Source organism: Plodia interpunctella, chromosome 24 (genome assembly GCF_027563975.2).
Source record: "Plodia interpunctella isolate USDA-ARS_2022_Savannah chromosome 24, ilPloInte3.2, whole genome shotgun sequence".
Lineage (NCBI taxonomy): Eukaryota > Metazoa > Arthropoda > Insecta > Lepidoptera > Pyralidae > Plodia > Plodia interpunctella.
Window position 1 is genome coordinate 4,697,509 of NC_071317.1, and position 18,593 is coordinate 4,716,101.

At 33.6% G+C, this 18,593-nt stretch overlaps 1 protein-coding gene across 1 annotated transcript; it reads right to left on the reverse strand.

Annotated features, from left to right (window-relative positions):
• Positions 1–286: 286 nt before the first annotated feature.
• Osi3 (Osiris 3) lies at positions 287–14,583 on the reverse strand. Its single transcript, XM_053763815.2, has 5 exons — positions 14,395–14,583; positions 7,272–7,432; positions 4,932–5,131; positions 4,276–4,490; positions 287–922 (listed from the first exon to the last, which is right to left on the reverse strand). The coding sequence occupies exons 1-5, from the start codon at positions 14,461–14,463 to the stop codon at positions 905–907; spliced, it is 663 nt and encodes a 220-aa protein (XP_053619790.1). The 5' UTR covers positions 14,464–14,583; the 3' UTR covers positions 287–904.
• Between the last annotated feature and the right edge of the window lie 4,010 nt (positions 14,584–18,593).

Here is an 18,593-nt window from a genome sequence, read left to right on the forward strand (position 1 = left end):
CAGGTCAAAGTTAACGTTAAAATTGACTGATGCAACCTTATGTGTGACGTTCCACGAGTAAAGATAGTTACACATATTTCTGAAAACTGCTACTAAAAACTATTCAAATCAAAAATACATATTGAAGGTACTGTTATCCGTAAAAAATCACATGTTATTTAGCTGTATCATATTGTTAAGAAGACGTAAACGGAATGTTGTGACGGAAGTAAAAAAAAAGTTTTTTTAACTTTTATATACCCATCATGTATAGGGAGTAGGGGATACATAATTAAATAAATATAAATATAATCATAATTTCATTTAATCCGTAATAAATACGCGTTAGTACATTAATAAATTATTAAATTATAATAAGGCTAAGTTATTTGTATAAATGCGAAACCAGCTATATTGTACAAGTTAGTACAAAAACAACAAACAAATTAGTGCTATTTACATTAAATATGTACCTAATTAATGAAATTTAATAAAGAAGCTAGAACATTTTTTTTTTAATATTTTTAATGTTTTTTTTTCCTTTGCTTTGGTATCTTGTTGACTTGTTTTGTAACTTTATCACTTTTTCGAAAAAAAATATCTATACCAATTGTATAAGGTATTAATAATTATTTAATGTTGTCATAGTAACAATCATAGTATTTACCTTATACAACGAATTTACAAATTAAACATACCATCAAGGTAACAATTTACTTTTTTTGTTAAAAAGTGATAAAAATTACATTTAAATCTTTGACTACTTCTTAAATCCGTTTCATTCGACCATTTCAAAAATCCATTTCCACGTTACTATTTTTTAACCATTGAAAAGCCTGATTAGTTTTGGTGGGTAACAGGTTAAATTAACTAGGGTTTAAGCCGGGTTAAACTCCATCTCATTTCCTATTAAAACTTCAGCCTTTTATGCGCCGCTGTTGCCCTGAAAGTAATTAGTAAAGTAAAGGTTATTAATTAAATATCATTAGAATAGGTAAATGACAGGAATGCAAGCTAATGGGGAGATCTTTTCTTAAGGCCGGTCTCGACAGGATCTGTGCTACGCTGTGCCAATTGAAGCTAAGTACGCAATTCACGATAGTAAAAAATAATAAATACATCAGGGCAATCGACGCAGATTGAGCTAGCCCTAAAGTACATTCGCGACTTGTGTTATGGGATACTAGCCCAACGATACTATATTTTATAACAAATACATATATAGATAAACATCCAAGACCCGGGCCAATCAGAAAAATATCATTTTCCATCATGACCCGACCGGGGATCGAACCCAGGACCTCAACCCAGGATTCAGAGAGGTTCTCTTTACTATTGCGCCACCGAGGTCGACAATAGTACTTTAAAAATTATATTTTTATGCAATAACTCTTAAATAAGTAAATATAATTTTGACAAACGAAATAATATATTAAATACAGAATAGCCTTAAGGCCGTGTATCCACACAACATTCGGATCGGATGCGATATATGTGATTAACGTCCCGCCCCAGCTTCGCTCGAATAAAACCATAAGTAACCTATATCACTCCTGAAGGCTTCGTCTCTCGCTGTGCCAAATATCATTATAATTCGTCACAAACAAAAAAACAAGAATACAAATCTTTTCTCTTTATAGTATGGATAACCGAACTTTTGACGAAGTGCAAAGTTAAAATTCAGTGGTTCCCTTTTTCCTTTATTTGCATAAAACAAATAGTTTCACACTAAAGCTACATTTAAAGCTTAATACTATTAAGTAACTGTAAATCAAATACCACCAATCACAGCAGTAGGCCTACCATCAACTTTTACGGAACGATTACAATGCAACTCAGTTCAGGAACCAAAAATGAACCGCATTCATACTAAAAAGTTAAGTCGATGGAACAAATGATGAACAAATAAGATGATGGTAAGCCCCTAGATAAAAAAAATAAGAAACCCTGGGTTCCAACGCTCTTTAACGGCGGAAGAAACCAGGTAAACTCTCAAATGAAAGAGAGAAAGAGAGGTCGTATCATACTATTTTATTTATCACTAATCTTAACCCACATCTGCGAACTATATTGCTTAACTCGGCTAACATCGTTGTAATAATTACTTAACCTGAACTCAGTTTAACTCTCGTCTGATATTCCATTATCCGATAATTAGATAATAAACTGAACATAGGGCTACAATAGCCCTAAATACTTCAAGTCAAAAACAAATGTTTTTTTAAAAACCTTATTCTGTAATTGGTGCTACCTTCACACAGCTTCTCCCTCACATATTTAAATAACTATACTTATTAACACAGCAGCTTACTACCAATGAATAAATGTTTATGTCAACAATAGATAATTAACGACAGGTTAATTAATTAATTAATTAGTTAATACGGAATACCAAAATATTATATAATTTTGATTCCTATGGTATTATGTAATTTTGTAGAATCCATCCTGTTTATTGAAATTCGAAGCCTTTCAGCCCTGGGCGAAATAACACAGATTTCAAATTTCGACAAAAATAAACACTGCTACAGGATATTATTTAGCAGCTACGATTAATTTATTTTAATACAAGTAAAAATTGATTTTCATAACATTTCTAAGAAAATAAAGCAGAAAATATCTATAATGAAAATTTTAAAGAATTAATTTCTGCTGTATGTAATTATATATTATTATTATGAAGAGAAAACATTTTTTATGTTTGTAATGAATAAACTGATTTAACACAGAGATAGGCTAAACATTTAGGAATGACATAGGCTACATTTTATTATGGTTTTACCCGAGCGAAGTCGGGGCGAGCGGTTAGTTATGTATAAAGAGATTAAGGTGCCCATTTATCCAATTAGGAAGACTTAAGCTAAATCGTGGTCATGATCTAAAAAGAAGTTAAATAAATAGAAACACAGTAATTAATAACCCACATTATAAATCTGATAAACAATATTATTGTGATCTTCGCAGCTAATAAATAGGGATTTGTTAATTTGATCTTACATTTGATTTGTTTTGGTGATTTGTACTTGTATTTATTATGTTTATTTAACATGTTAAATTCTATTTCTCTATATAATGAATCAATATTATAAAGGCATAATTTTCGAAATATGTATCTATGCTTGGTAGATAAAACAAAACATCTTCGAAATCATTTATTCATACAAATGACGAAATAAGAACATAAAATTACGCCTATCATGGCCGCAATTCTCGTACAATCGAAGAAAGTTTACATTCGTAAAGAAAATCGAAACTGGAACTTTTTTCAAAGGAATACTTTTTCCTTATTCTCATGATATTCACAATCGAAAAGTTCTATCGTCCTACGATCGAAATTCGCTCGCACGCTTCCAGTACAATAGAATTGAAAGTTAGTAGTCGAATTATGAAGGTTTGACTTGGCAAGTCACAAGAAAAGTGTAACATAGTGAAAGTAAAAATTTGCATTTGTTAGTTTATTTGTTAGTATTGTATGTTAAACCGCGTTTTTTTGTAAAAGAAGAGATAAAATTATAATTAGAACAGCAAAACCAAAACAATGGTGCGTTCCGTTTTTATTAATCTTTATGAAATATTTATATTTGAAGTTTAAAACATATTTATTATAATTACGCAACAGTTTCAAAGTATGTATTGAAAAAAAAAAAAAGTTTTGTCATCAAATATTGCCAAATGAATATAATAGAGCTTATTATTAGATGGTCATTACAAAGGCTGCCAAAGCCCTTTTAAAAACGTTCAAACGGTATGTAATTTCTTGTCAATTCCCCCAGTTGCCAGTTCGAGTGGGAATTCATCGAATGCATGGTACTGAGAAATTGATAAAATATAATATGAACTTTTACAATAAAATAGAATTATTCGATTAGCGATTCAAGCGAAAAAATCTATTGCGTGGGAATAGGGCCCCCCAGTCATTCGGTAAATTTGGATAGGAGAACGAAATTACGATATTTGGCTAATAAATTTCTCTAAATACTTGATCTATTTCATCGTCAAACACTGCTGAAAAACAACTTGTATTTAAAGCTATAATATTTCAGCTGTTAGTTACAGATACAGTATCCCATAACGAGCCAAGATTTGCAAAACTTGAAGGTCGGAAGGTAGTGGTATTGGTGGTATTATCGAAATTACATAGTGACAGCTTGATAGCTCCTTGCCTATATGAGAATAATATGAAGTAAATAGCAATTTTCCTCTTGTTTGACTTTTTTGCGTGAGAGTAGAAGCAGCGGCACATCTTTTACTTCTCCCTAACCAGATTAGTTTCACACTATTGTAAAATCAATTTACCTGATGCGAGAACAGTTTCTTCAATCCAATAATCGTGGCGAGGAGGAGAGCAATCTTGGAAATGAGGAGGGCCTTTCCAACCATCAAAGTGAGGCCTTTGAAGGTAAGAGCTCCGAGGAGACCGAACTTGAGGGCTGCTGCAGCCAGGAACGGGCCGAAGTTCTTGTTCCTGCCCCTACCGGTCTCGATTGCTTTGGGTGCTTTCAGTGAAACACCTGAAATTATGTTTGAAAAGAGGGTTGTAATAATGTTTTTTCTGAAAATGGAGCAATTGAACAATCGACTGATTTTCAAAAATACGCAAGAGGCAATTGAAATATAAACTCTAAAATGTGACGTATAATCATTAAAAAGTTAAGCCAAAAAACTAACACATTCTTATAACTATAATAATCTCACATATCGCCATCTAGTGACATGTAAACAAAATATAGACATAGTACGAGTAAACAATAAAGAAGTAATACAATCTATCTATCACAGTATTTATATGATCATTCAAAGGCTTGCCTTCAGATGATACCACAAGTTAGCTCCAATTCTTGTTGAAGGAAAAGAAAAAATATAACTTGATCTATAAAGATCTCGCAAATATTTAAATTCGCTGCATATATATATGCAGTGAATTTAAACTTCACAAATCGAAGGCGACTTACCAACTCCAAGGCTTCCATCGCTGTCCTCCTTACCAGCGATGACCAGGTCGGCGTTGTCGAAGAGCCTGTACCTCAGTGACCTGGTGGTGGCGAAGTGCCACAGTTTATTCGTGATAACTGATTGAGCTTGGTCTTCGAGTGTAGTGCCCGCTCGCGCTAAAGTTTCAGGCTTCACTTCGATCTCAGCTGCTGCTCCGTTGCTGGAATAGATAATTGTAAGGCTTTAGGACCTGCTGATAAAGTATCAGATAGTCTTAATGTAACATATCACACAGATAGGGTTAAAAATTTTGTTTCACCAAGTGTTGAATGTGGCTAACTAGCCAATCAAAGAAGGTTTATTTAAAAGTTAGTTTATCTGTTAGTTTTTAATATAATATTTTAACAGAAAGTTATGAAATAGGTATTATCGAGCATGTAGTTCTCGTGGTCATTTGGCAAGGTTTTGGAGTGGAGAACACGATAATCATAATTGAAAAAAAAAACTTAGCTTTTTGTCAAATTAAAAAAAAATTACCGCTTCATTTTGTTCGAAATGGAACTCTAAAATCAACATTATGAGAATTCAATATTTTTTCTCCATTGTGATGTGAATGACAAGCAATCAGTCGTTAGAGAGACCTGGTATTTTAAATGCTGGACAGAGGATATTTGTGTGTCATATTTTCAGCTATAAATTGATATAAAATGTTTTTTTACATTTATATCTAACCAGCCATATAAACTATTATCTTTCATATGTTAAATTATTTACTAGTAGTTACGTAAATTTAATGTTTACTAAGTTAGGTAAGGTCGCTCGGGTAAAACCATAATTAAAATGTAGCCTATGTCCCTCCGAAGGTCCAGTAGTTTTGAAGTTTATTCATTACAAACAAAAATACAAATCTTGTCTCTTTATAATTATATTATTATAGAGTGTATGTATTTGTATGGAGTATAGATAATAATTAGGTACCTTTTTGTTTCCTTTAATAGTATTTTGTACTATTTAAAAAATTAAGGCTTTCATTTAATTATTTTAACAATATTGCGAAATTCAAATATAGGCTTATATTAATTTTTTTTATTTAAATTTATCAATTGATTTTATTCAAAATTTGTTTCTATTATTCCATTTCACGTAATGACAATGACAAGAACAAGCCTAGAAACCTTACTTAGGTTTGCTCCTGTCCTTGTTATTACGCATATGTCACAAATTCTATCCAGCAACACATAATAAAGATCAGTGCCAACAAAAAGCAGTATTATTTCAATACTGCTGATTCGAGCTCATTTGCTGCCGATGAAACCGCAGGCGCAGTTGATAAATTGCAAATGAAATTTGGCGGCTCGTAATTTTCAATTTGTAATGTGTGGTTTTGTCGTAAATGTATAAGTATATTGCTTTTTTTTTCGTTGAATCGGTAATTTTAGCTGTAAATGATTGAATAATAAATTGATCTGTACCTCGATCGCAAATAATTAAGACACAATGCTAACAATAATTGTTATATGGTATCCGATCTTCTTCTTCTTAGCGTTTCAATGGTAACATTAAATTGTTGCAGCCCAGAAATTAGTTATTAAAATTGTGGCAGCCATTTAGGTCCTCCTGCGTGCAGTTGTTTGGACACACAGGTTATGTAGTCAAATGGGCCATTGTTTGCAACGCACCACACAAACAGCTCATATCTGTGCCGTCAGAGATTCTCCATCTGGACATATTTTCTTTGCTCCGATCAACCTGTGTCCGAAGTCTATTTAAGGACTTCCAGGTTGGCCATGGCACTTTATGCCCCGGTGGAAGGCTCTCGACTGGTGGCACAAATGGGTTTGGAAGAGAGACTCGTTCACTCCAAAGGTTGCACCTCGCTTTTGATCGGCTCCATGGACAAAGGCTGAACACAGTTGGTGAAACCATGGCGACTTTTTAGCCTTTGTGGCACAGGGAGTACCCATACATAGGGTGCCGGGTGTCAGTAGCCATTTTGGTCCTCTCTGAGGAACTTGACACAGCCCTAAGAACATGCGGTGGCGCTATGCCAGCCAGTGCATACAGCAGCTTTACCGGGGTCGGTTTCAGGCAACCCGTAATGATCCGGCAGGTTTCATTTAAAGCCGTATCCACTAGCTTTGCGTGGGCAGAACGACTCCATACAGGATACGCGTACTCGCCAGCTGAAAAAGCTAGAGCCAACCCAGTGATACGCACAACTTGCGGTGATGTTCCCCATTTTGTAGTAATGAGGCGTTGCAGGAGATTATTGCGAGCATGCACCTTATTGTTAACAATTTGATAGTTCCTCCCGAAGGTTAGTGATCTATCCAGTACAATGCCCAAGTATTTAAGATTACCTCTCATCAACCAGCATGACATCATCGCTGAGCTGCACGGCCGCCGTCCGAAGCATTCTGTCCACGTATCCCACCAGCTCGTACGCGATACATGATGACGTCTCCCGCGCTGCGCACTTGTAGCTCAGTTCGCGTTTTAGAGATTCTTCTGATGGTCTGGTCTGGAATTGAGAGAAAAATAATTGAGGTTATGTTTACCTGTGTTTTGCCAGCAATTGGCTTTGTTTTTATCACCTCAATAGATGTTGCCGGGGGCTTCGCTTCCGTGGGAATTTTGAAATAAAATATAGTTTATAGCAATCTTGGATAATGTACCTTTCTAATAGTGAAATAATTTTTAAAACCGGTTCGTTAGTTTAGGAGATTACCCGCCTCAAACATACAAACTCACAAACGCTAACCTCTTTATAATAATAATTTAGATTTGTTGATATGTAAAATTGTTCAAGTTAATAAAATCTATAATAGAGGAATTAGTTGTTCTGGGATTTCCAGAATAAAATGAACTCTCGTTTATTCTTCGTAATAATTATGCGATGCAGTTGAAGAATATTGTAAGAAGTGAAGTGTAAAATAATTACTCATAAATTGTTCATTGATTCTTTGTCTACTTTTTATTAAGGAGCAGCTGTATACGAAATAACCTAAATCATGTTAATAAAACTATATTTATTTATTAATCATTTATGCTAGCTAGCTACGACCCGGGGCTTCGCTCTCGTGGAAATTTCATGATAAAAAGTACCCTATGTATCCAGGTATACGTGTACCAAATTTCATAACAATCCGTCCAGTAGATTTCGCGTGAAAGAGTAACAAACATACACACATATATCCTCACAATGTTTCGCATGTATAAATATTAGTAGGATTAGCAAAGATCTTATTAGGAATCGCTTAGAAATGAAATAAGTTTTGTTAACACAAATTAGTATATAGTGCTAAATTGAACTTCTGTTTTTTACTCTTCTAATTATTTTCGAGCCGAAATAGCAGACAAATCATATTAATTTGTACTAAACTACTTTTAAACTTTCACGTTGCATAATTATATACTAAACAACAGGTATTAAACGCGCACATACCTTGTTACACAGGTCCGAAACGTCTGGGAAATAAAAAAGGTATGTGCGCGTTCAATACCTGTTGTTTAGTATATAACAAAGCACAATGCATGTCAGCTACTTGCCTATTTTATTTTATGTGTATGTCAGGCATTATGTCACTTTTGAGTGGTTAATTTAACTTTTCACGTATAGTAACATGTGCTGCCACTCTTTATTAAATTACAATTTAAACTAAGGCCGTTTATTGCCGCAACATTCATAATACGTAACTCAAAAATTTAGTAAATTTCAAACAGAACTTCGCCTTAATAGACTAGCTACGCGAGTAGGTGCCCTAGTTTCACACTTTTCCCGTGTTTAATTGATACCTGCGTTATTGACACCGTCCGTGGTAAGAAAGTGGCGACGAGTGAAAATATAGGTACATCCGTTTCATTCTTTCCATTTTATGAAACCGTAAAAGGCGGTCAAGGTTGTGGAAACTCTTTAATTAACTTAATATGATGCACACGTAATTTTGTGGTGTTATCTATTACTGTATAATATGTATTTTTATTCGTGCTAAAAAGTATAAATCTAATTTACTTACTATTAAAAAAAAATATTCTTCCCTTCCAATTTAAAATAAATAAATAAATAAATAAATAAATAAATAAATATATAAATATATTAGGACAAATCACACAGATTGAGCTAGCCCCAAAGTAAGTTCGAGACTTGTGTTATGGGATACTAACTCAACGATACTATATTTTATAACAAATACATATATAGATAAACATCCAAGACCCGGGCCAATCAGAAAAAGATCATTTTCCATCATGACCCGACCGGGGATCGAACCCGGGACCTCTCGGTTCAGTGGCAAGAATCTTACCACTGCGCCACCGAGGTCGTCGCAATTTAAAAAAATGATTTATATAGGTATATAATTTCGCCGCAATGATATAAAATGTTATTTATGTATGTAAAATATATTTGACTTTTACACACAAATGATTAAAGATATTTAAGTTTCTTTAAAGATATAGTTAAGTTAGCTTCTTTAAAATACAGTTTTGAAAATTTTTGTCTATATGTCTGTCTGTCTGAAATGAAATCCACTGGACCGATTTGCTTGAAATTTGGTATGTAGGTACCTTATATACCGGGTTAACATCTTAGATACCTTTCATCCCGATAAATGTTCAGGTTTCCGAAGGATAATTGAAAAACTAATTATGAATCAAAAATGCCTCCGAATCCCGGGTTAACATCTTATAGAAATTTTATCCCTGAAAATGAGAGGGTCCAGTAGGAAAATTAGATACATTTCATCCCGGTAAATGGTCAGGTTCCCGTAGGATAATTGAAAAACTAATTATGAATCAAAAATTCCTCGGAATCCAGGGTTAACATCTTATAGACATTTCATCCCGGAAAAAGGTTAGGTTCCCGTAGGATAATTGAAAAACTAATTATGAATCAAAAATACCTCAGAATCCCGGGTTAACATCTTACAGACATTCCTCCTCCTGTAGGAAAATTGAAATAACAATCCACGGAGCCGATTTACTTAAAAATTTTGTAGAAAGGTGTAAACAGAATATAAACAAATTGTTTTTATCGATTAAAGTCTGATATAGATATAATGGGCGCAGTATGTAACAATATATCAGTATAAAACTCCGTGACTGACTGACTGACTGATTGACTGACTGACTGACAGACAACATACTTAAATCTATTTAAAAAGCACCTCAAGTCTTTATTAACTGATAAATGTTATTATACTATAAATGATTTCTTTAATGATAGACTCGGATAGAATTTAGGGCTAGTATAAGTACATTATAATTCTTTTTTTGTTTTGGATTTGTAGTGGATAGCATTCTCCTCTTTATTTATTTATATTTGCATACCTATATTCGGTAAAACGTGTAGATCTAATTCATTTTGACTATTTGTACTCATGTTTTTGGCAAATAAATGTTTTCTTTCTTTCTTTCTTTACACCCGAAAAACTGCTGGGCGGGTAGCTGAAATTTGGCATGTAGGTGAGTGTAGGTGAGCACCAAGAGCGGATTTTTGGAAATTCTACTCCGAAGGGGGTGAAAGGGGTGAAAAACTGTAAATATGAAAGTTCTACACCGTTGAAGTTAGTGACTTGAAAATTTGGATTTTGGCTGTTTACAACAAAGTAATGAATACGTGTTGCAGATTTTTCTGAAAATTAACCTTGTGAAAGATTGTATGGGACTTAATACAATTTTCAAGATAAAAAGCTGAAAATTGGCACACTTACTTTTTGTAGTAAATAACAGTAATAGTAAATACAAAAAATGTTTAATTTACGTTTGTGGTTAATAAAAAACCGGGACGTAAAACGTCATGGAAATTGGGACGGCACGCGTTGCAGAAAGCGGGAGTGGGAGTAGGAGCGGGAAATAGGAAGGAGACACGTAGTGGGAAACAGGACGGGACACATAGCAAAAAACATGATGGCACAATATGTAGGAAACGGTACGGGATATCTACTTTACATTACATAGCAGGAAGCGGGATTGGACAAGTTTGTGGGACGAGACACGCAGCGGGGAACAAAAAATTTAACTAAAGATGAGAAAAAATGCGAATTTGAATCATATATGTTTACCAGTCTTACAGAGTATACGAGATTAAAAAACTACTGAGATTTTGCTATGAAATTCACGCGGGCGAAGCCGCGAGCAAAAGCTAGTTCGCAATAAATTTCGGTAAGTTTACATTCTATTGAATGTATGTCTGATGATTCGAATGCAAATTTTCATCAGTGTGTTTTCAACACGAGTGCAAACTCAATTCCCCACAGCAGTTACATACGCTTCATCCACCAACTAAAACTATTTCATGTGAGTAGATTTGTTTGATCGTAACTCCTAGGGTTCAGTTGCACCAATCAATTTTGATGTTAAATTTAACCTGCGCAGATAAACGCAAAGGATTTTATCTAAACGACGGACGGCCGGTGCGCTGGTTAAAGTTAATGTCAAAGTTGATTGGTGCAACCCGCTCAAAAACAGTAATTAACTCGGTTTTGTTTACGACGCGAGCATTTAAACCGCCCGATTACTTCAAAACTAATGACATTAAGGCCGCGATCTAGGAAGCTTAAGCTTTTTAACCTTGTACTTTAGGTACCTACTATTAGACCGGCGGCGTGTGCTTCCGCCCTAGTATAGTACCACTCTATATATATAGACTAAGGGACACAAAGTCTTAATTTAACAAAAGAATAAAAAAGTAACTTAACTTAATTGCTGATAGGGAATTATAGTATTCCCAAAGAGCGTTGACGTCAGGCAGGCAGCCGGTTGTAAAATCATAGCCAAATCTTCCTAATGTAATGGCATTTTTTCTACGCTAACCCAGGGTTTGGGGCGTCCAGCTCCGAATGCAACCGGGAGAATACGCGAAAATGAGAGAGACCTACTATTAGAATAAATTATGTAGAAACAATAATGGTAAGACCTTCTGGCATCTTCTTCCGCCATTTTTTCTCAGCAGCGGTCGTTTAGAAATAGTAGTACTTTGTAGTTAAAAAATTGCCGTCGTACTAATTGTGAGGATGTATGTGTGTATATTTGTTCTCTTTCACACAAAATCTACTAAACGGATTGTTATGAAATTTAGTACAAGGGTAGAAAATAATAAGTTTGTGAGGATGTGTGTGTATGTGTGTTACTCTTTCACGCAAAATCTACTACACGGAATATAACCTAGAATAACACATTGGGTACCTTTTATTCCGAAATACCCACCGGAGCGAAGCCCCGGGTCAAAGCTAAATATAAAATTTGACGCGAAATGTGACTGTGAAGGTTTCTGAATAAATGATTTAAATTGAATAGAATTATAATTATTGAAATTATCACAGAAACATAGCTCCAGGGCGCAACTAGTATCCTTACATATTATAAAACCTCTGCCGCGTCTGTCTGTTCACGATAAACTCATAAACTACTGCACGCACACAACTATTTTTATTTTTATGTAAGTTAATTGTGTTTTACATCGATATATATATTATAATCATCACTCGGATCACAATCATAACCTGTTTTGATATACTTTTTGACTATATACATTATGTACTTTTATATATTATTAGAAAAAAATATTGTAAGAAACAATAATGGTAAGCCCTTCTGGCATGATAGGACCAACACTGTTCAAATGAGTTTCTTTCGGCATTTCTTCTCAGCAGTTCCGAAAGCTTGGTCGTTCCGAAATGCCAGTAGTTTGTAGCTTGTGAGAGATAACTACAAATATAAAAATTGACGAGAAAAAGTGCCTGTGAAGGTCTAATTTCTGAATAAATGATTTGAATTTGAATTTTGCACGGGTTTTCATCCCATTCTCACCTAAAGATCGCGAGAAAGATGTGATTCCTGCTAAAGACACTTTAGGTGTCTAATGTAGTTGTTTTCACCCAAGTGAAGTAAAATATGAAGAAAATAACATTCTTGAAGAAATACTAAGATAAGCAAATATTCACGTTAACATTTTCATCGCGTGTCTAATATGAAAACGTTGTAAAAACTGTCTGCGCATTTCTTTTCTATGGAGATGCGTGAAAGCATAACACCCGATTCCTTATAAGCGGTTAACGGTGAATAAAACACTAAATGGTATTGAACGATTAACGAATCAACTTTAAAATCAGCTGTTACTGTCAATTAATAAGTCACACTACGGATAGTGTTTAGTAAGGATTAACTAAAACAAATTTTATTGCAAAAAAGAAATTTTTGTCATAATCTTTCATTGTCGCCCGAAAGTTATATTGTTACGTGTGACAAAAAAAAACATGTCTGTGTATTAAATTGTTGAGGAGTTCCCAAGTTGAGAGCCCATCCTAGGTGCACTATCAGGTCAAGCTTATGATTAACTGAAGTGAGGTGAAAATTTGGACAAGCGGAAGGTGTTTAACTTGGATGATTTTATTACAGACAGACAAACATTAGGACAGGTGAAACTAAATCCATACTACCCATACTAATATGAGGAATAAAGAGAAATAATTTGTATTTTTATTTTTATAGAATAAACTCAGAAATTACTAGACCGATTTTGATGAAATTTTCAAACGAAACATTCAGGAGTAGCATAGGCAAGGTTTCTTTGTTATGGTTTTACCCGAGCGAAGACGCGACGGGACACTAGTAACAAATAAAATAAAAGCTTATAAAAATATTAATGAATACTGGCTGTATTTTTGTATTTTTTGATTGTCGATTATACTAACAATAAAATTTATTATATTTATTTATTATATTCATAATATGAATATTACCGTCGAAATATAATAAATTTTATTGTTAGTATAATTAATTCTCCACATATATATAATTCTCATTATACGTATATATGAATATAATAAAATATTCTCATATATTATTAATATTACGTGAAAAATGTATGTTTGATAATTTTTTTTTGGGCGAATCTTGAGGGTCAATAGAAAACTAGACCGATGTCGACGCCCGCCTGTGGATCGAAAGGTCCCAGGTTCGATCCTACTCGTGCCACATGAGTTTGTGTACCAATCTTACTCACGTATAGTAGTTTTCATCGACCACCACTTACTTCCGGTGAAGGAAAACATCGTGAGGAAACCTGCACACTGGTTGATTCTTATTAACTTGTGTGTGAAATGGAGAAGGCAATGGCAAACCACTCCATTAATAATACCAAGAAAGTTGTTGTGTGTGTTTCATTCCACGTAATAACCACGAACCTCAGCCATGAGGAATACCGACTATGAAGAAGAATTGAATTTTAGTTTTATTTTTTATTATATATTATAGGCTATGAAATAACATCGACATAATGAGGCTCTAAATGAGACAAGATCAAAAACAAAAAATGTCAATTTGATACAAATTTTGTTGCTAGGCTAAAAAACCCACAACAAACAACAAACAAACAAATTTTATTTAGTAAAGGTTAAAAATAGCAATACATATCAATCGAAATTAAATCACAATGAATCTGAACTTGATTGAAATAAATGGTTGAAAGAAATGACATCATACCTCATTATCAATATCACTTGACTTAACGATTCCAAACAGCAAAATGGTGAATAGAAACGCGTTCTTCATTTTGTTTGATTAGTGTCTGTCACTTCACTGGCACTTAGTGCACTGATTAAAATTAATTTTTAATCTTGATTAAATCGGCGCAAGTTGTTGCGCACTTAGTTTTATACGGCAAATGCAGAAATGTATGCGATCATATGTCTTTATACTTGAACGCTTGGATGCACTGCGCAGTGGGGAATAAAAGTTGATTTGAGGCTTAAAAATTATATTTTCGTGTTTAATTTTCAATGTGAGTTTCAAAGATGGTAAAATTGTATGAACATTTCGTTTCGTAGGTATTTTAAAATTTGATAGAAAATATGGCAAATGGCATTTTTTTTTATTTAGTTGCCCGCAAAATTTCAGTGTGTTTTGGTTTATAATAATAGATACATAATTTAAGATGAAAAAAAAAAAAAACAAAAAGGCGCAAAAGGAAATAGCAAAATTTATACAAACTTATTTACAATTTTTTGTGTATATTTTAATATTGTTATTTGTAAACAACTGCTAGATAAATAATAAAAAACAAAAAAAAAAGAAAAGATCTTGGGTGTGATCATTTTCCTAGAAATATATTCTGTGAAATTTCAAATAAATTATTATTTTTTTATTAAGTAGCAACAATGGAAATTAAATGATAGTAAAATACTTTATTCAAATCAATATTACGAAGTTTCAAACGTAATCGTAAGTTTGAAATTATTTATCTAAATTACATATAAAATAAATATATATCATAATTCCTACAATTAAAACATAGTCTATTATATATATATGGTTAATTATAGTCTACGTAAAACAGGGACCGGTACAAATCTAAAAAGTGTGAAACTCTGAGATTTGTACAGTTATGTTCAATTTGTTTGAAACACGATTTTTCTTAAATCAGCATTCCTACCTTCAATACATGCGCGATAAATCCTACTACAGACCAACAGCCACTATTTATATATCAGTTGAACCGCGTATTTATTTAAAAACTATTTTTAATTAATAATGAAAGTCGAATTATCTACACTGTTTTATTACTTATAAATATATGACTGTTGTATTTACTTCTACACGACAAGTGAAGAAAATATATGGACTTCGCTTAAATAATTGTTCATTTGATATATTTATTAATTATCAACATATTTTTATAGAGATTTTTTCCTAATCTCCTATTCTCGCAATCTCGACGAAACCTGTACCAGATTTTAAGTTAGACCATTCGTTATATAACTGTGAAAAGCGCATCAAATTCCATCCAGTCGTTTTTCCGTGATACACAAACAAACAGAGAGACAGACAATAATTCCAAAAAAAAAAGTTTTGGCTTCTGTCTAAAAAGTGTGTACAGACAGAGATACAGATTTATTATATGTATATATTAGTAGTAATTATTATATAAGTATAGTCCTTCTTATATTGTTTACCATAAACAGGAGGAAATAGTACGCTTTTCGTTTGGAAATTGGCCGAATTACTCGAAGGGTCGCATAAAATTTTATCTGTCGGATAAACAAGTGTGTATAAACATTAGAATGGATTTGTTGCCGCAGATTTTGTAAATAAAGTTCTATATAAGAGGAATGTTTACTCAACAGTAAACACTGTTGAAGGAATTTTATATGTAAAAATATTGTAATAATATTTTATTTCATTTTATTTTAAACTAGCGGCCCGTTCCGGCTTTATTCGGGTATAAACATAATGAATTATACTCCTCAGGAATATAATAAACCTTCCTCAGGAATCAGCGACATATAGACACAGTAGAGGCTTTGTTTTATAATATGTAAGTATAATTTCTTCTTCGTGTCGACTCGACGAATCTGATTTGTGGAGGAAGACCAATAGGAAGTCTCCGGTCCTGCAGTATCTGTGGCGTCATAGATCCTTAAGGTGGTCACAGAGTTTTATTCTAATAATTTAGTATTTTTATTGCGGATAAAGAGAAAAGTATTTCATAACAAAGTACTAGGCAAACATTACTTGACAAGAGTTTTAGAAAATAGTAAACAAGAAAAAGCACAGAAAATATGATCCAGCACCTCACATAGCAGTGACTAATTAATTTCAAGATTGAATCTTTCTTTAATACCAACGAAATAAAAGATAAAAGAAACTGCAAACAGTTTTGCTGTCGACTGTCCTAAAAACGTATCGTACAGAACGTAATATAAAATCATTTTAAAAAATATATAAGTATTCCCTTTCGGATCAGTTCTTGTGGATCTGACCGGAATAACTCGTCAGTAAAACCGAGAGTGCCTTAAGTATTTGTAAATAAATTACACTGTTGTGATCCAAAAATATGTCGGTTAAGTATCGTCAATTTTCCATAGAGTAACCAGCAAATTATTGGAACGGTGCGGTGTATAGAGTGAGTGACCGGCGAACCAAGTTATCAAGTTTTCGGAAAGTTCCAATTGTGACCCAGAAAATATGGAATAATCCAGCCATCTGACGCTCATACTAACATACTCTCGGCCAATTAAATAAATATATTAGGACCAATCACATAGGGTGTCAAAGTTGACGTTGATTAACCGGCGCCCCACTGACATTAGACAAAATGGCAATTGAAAATCCTTTCAATTGCCATTTTGTCTAATAATAAATAATATGTAATATAATATATAATATGTATAAAGTATCTCATATCTATTAGCTGGACCGAGAAAGTGACCAATGACAGAGTCTTACAGCGAATTGGCCAAGAACGCACACTCATGTCCACTGTAAAATGTCGTAAAGTGTCGTATTTGGGTCATGTTCTTAGGCATCAACAATACAACCTCCTACAACTAATAATGATGGGTAAAGTCGCTGGGAAGAGAAAGGTTGGAAGAAGGAAAAAATCTTGGCTGCGGAACATCCGAGAATGGACCGGGATAGCGAGCGCAGCTGAGCTGTTCTGCCGACCGAAGGACAAGAAGGACTTCACCATGCTAATCGCTAACTTTCACTAGTTAGAGAGGCACCCATAGAATAAGAAGATCTCATTGGGCGTGACGGCAACTAACCTAATACAAAATATTACAACACTAATCAATAGTTTGATTGAAGATATCAGATAGAATCATGGGTGATTGATCCATACTCCGCTGTTAGGCATGCGTAACTGCTATGAACGATAGTGTCTATCTATCACTTTTAGAGCCACATAAATACTGAAACCAATTTCATCAGTTCGTACAATAAAACAACACTTTTATTGGGTTCGAACGAATAAAGATGCAATTATTTTTAAAAGAACGAGAGTTGTGCATGCATAATGGAAACATAACAGCGGGGAAAATCGGATAAAAAATACTTTCAGAGATCTCGAAAGCCAAACGAACACGCGATGAAATACCAACAGTACTCATTATCCATCTATTATGTATACTGCGAAAGGTGGGGTTGACGTATGGCCACAAAGGATGAGCGCACACTTGTCCCAACCTATTTCAAAAGTTAAAAAGCGATGGCTGACTCACGCGTCAACTCGTGAACGGATGCTGCCGAGGGGAACTGGTCAGCTCGTTCACTTATTAAAAGTTTTTCGTTTGGTTAATTATACATATATACTTTTATTCCTTTCATCAGCACTCGATCACAATCATAATATGTTTCAGTATACCTTATGACCATGTACATTATTGTGTACCTACTTACATTGTCATATTACGCAAAGACGAAGAACTTCTAAGAAGACATGATTACACACAGACGAGGCAGGTAAAACAACAGGGTGAAACTAAATTAAAGGTTGTAAAATGGTTTCATTTGTGGTGTTGGTGAAGAAATTATTTAATTGTTATACATATGTACTAAGTAACATTAGTATTTTCTTTTTATTAATTCAGGCAAGTTTATTTTGTGATTTGCGTTTAACAGAAAGAATATTTTCCGATTGTCGCGTATTTGTACCTTATTTAAAGCGAATAAATTAGAAAATCTTATGAATTAAATAGAAAAATAATTCTAATTATTTTTAAATACCTGAAGGATGATTAGAATATGCGTGTGCGGACAGCCTAAACTCTCGATAATTGCAAAGATGGTTACAATTAAAAGCCATATATTTCTCATGATTGCGTGATCGAGTTTTATTTGATGGTTGTGTAATTTCGTGTCAACAATATAGTAACACGCCTGAATCTGCTGAAGAAGACCGT

Excerpts from the sequence above, each read along its gene's own strand:
- Osi3 (XM_053763815.2), bottom strand. The coding sequence starts at position 14,463 with ATGAAGAACGCGTTTCTATTCACCATTTTGCTGTTTGGAATCGTTAAG. Across the intron at positions 5,132-7,271 it reads GTCATGCTGGTTGATGAGAG|CAACGGAGCAGCAGCTGAGA; the intron begins GTAATCTTAAAT and ends TATCTATTCCAG. Across the intron at positions 4,491-4,931 it reads CGATGGAAGCCTTGGAGTTG|GTGTTTCACTGAAAGCACCC; the intron begins GTAAGTCGCCTT and ends ACATAATTTCAG.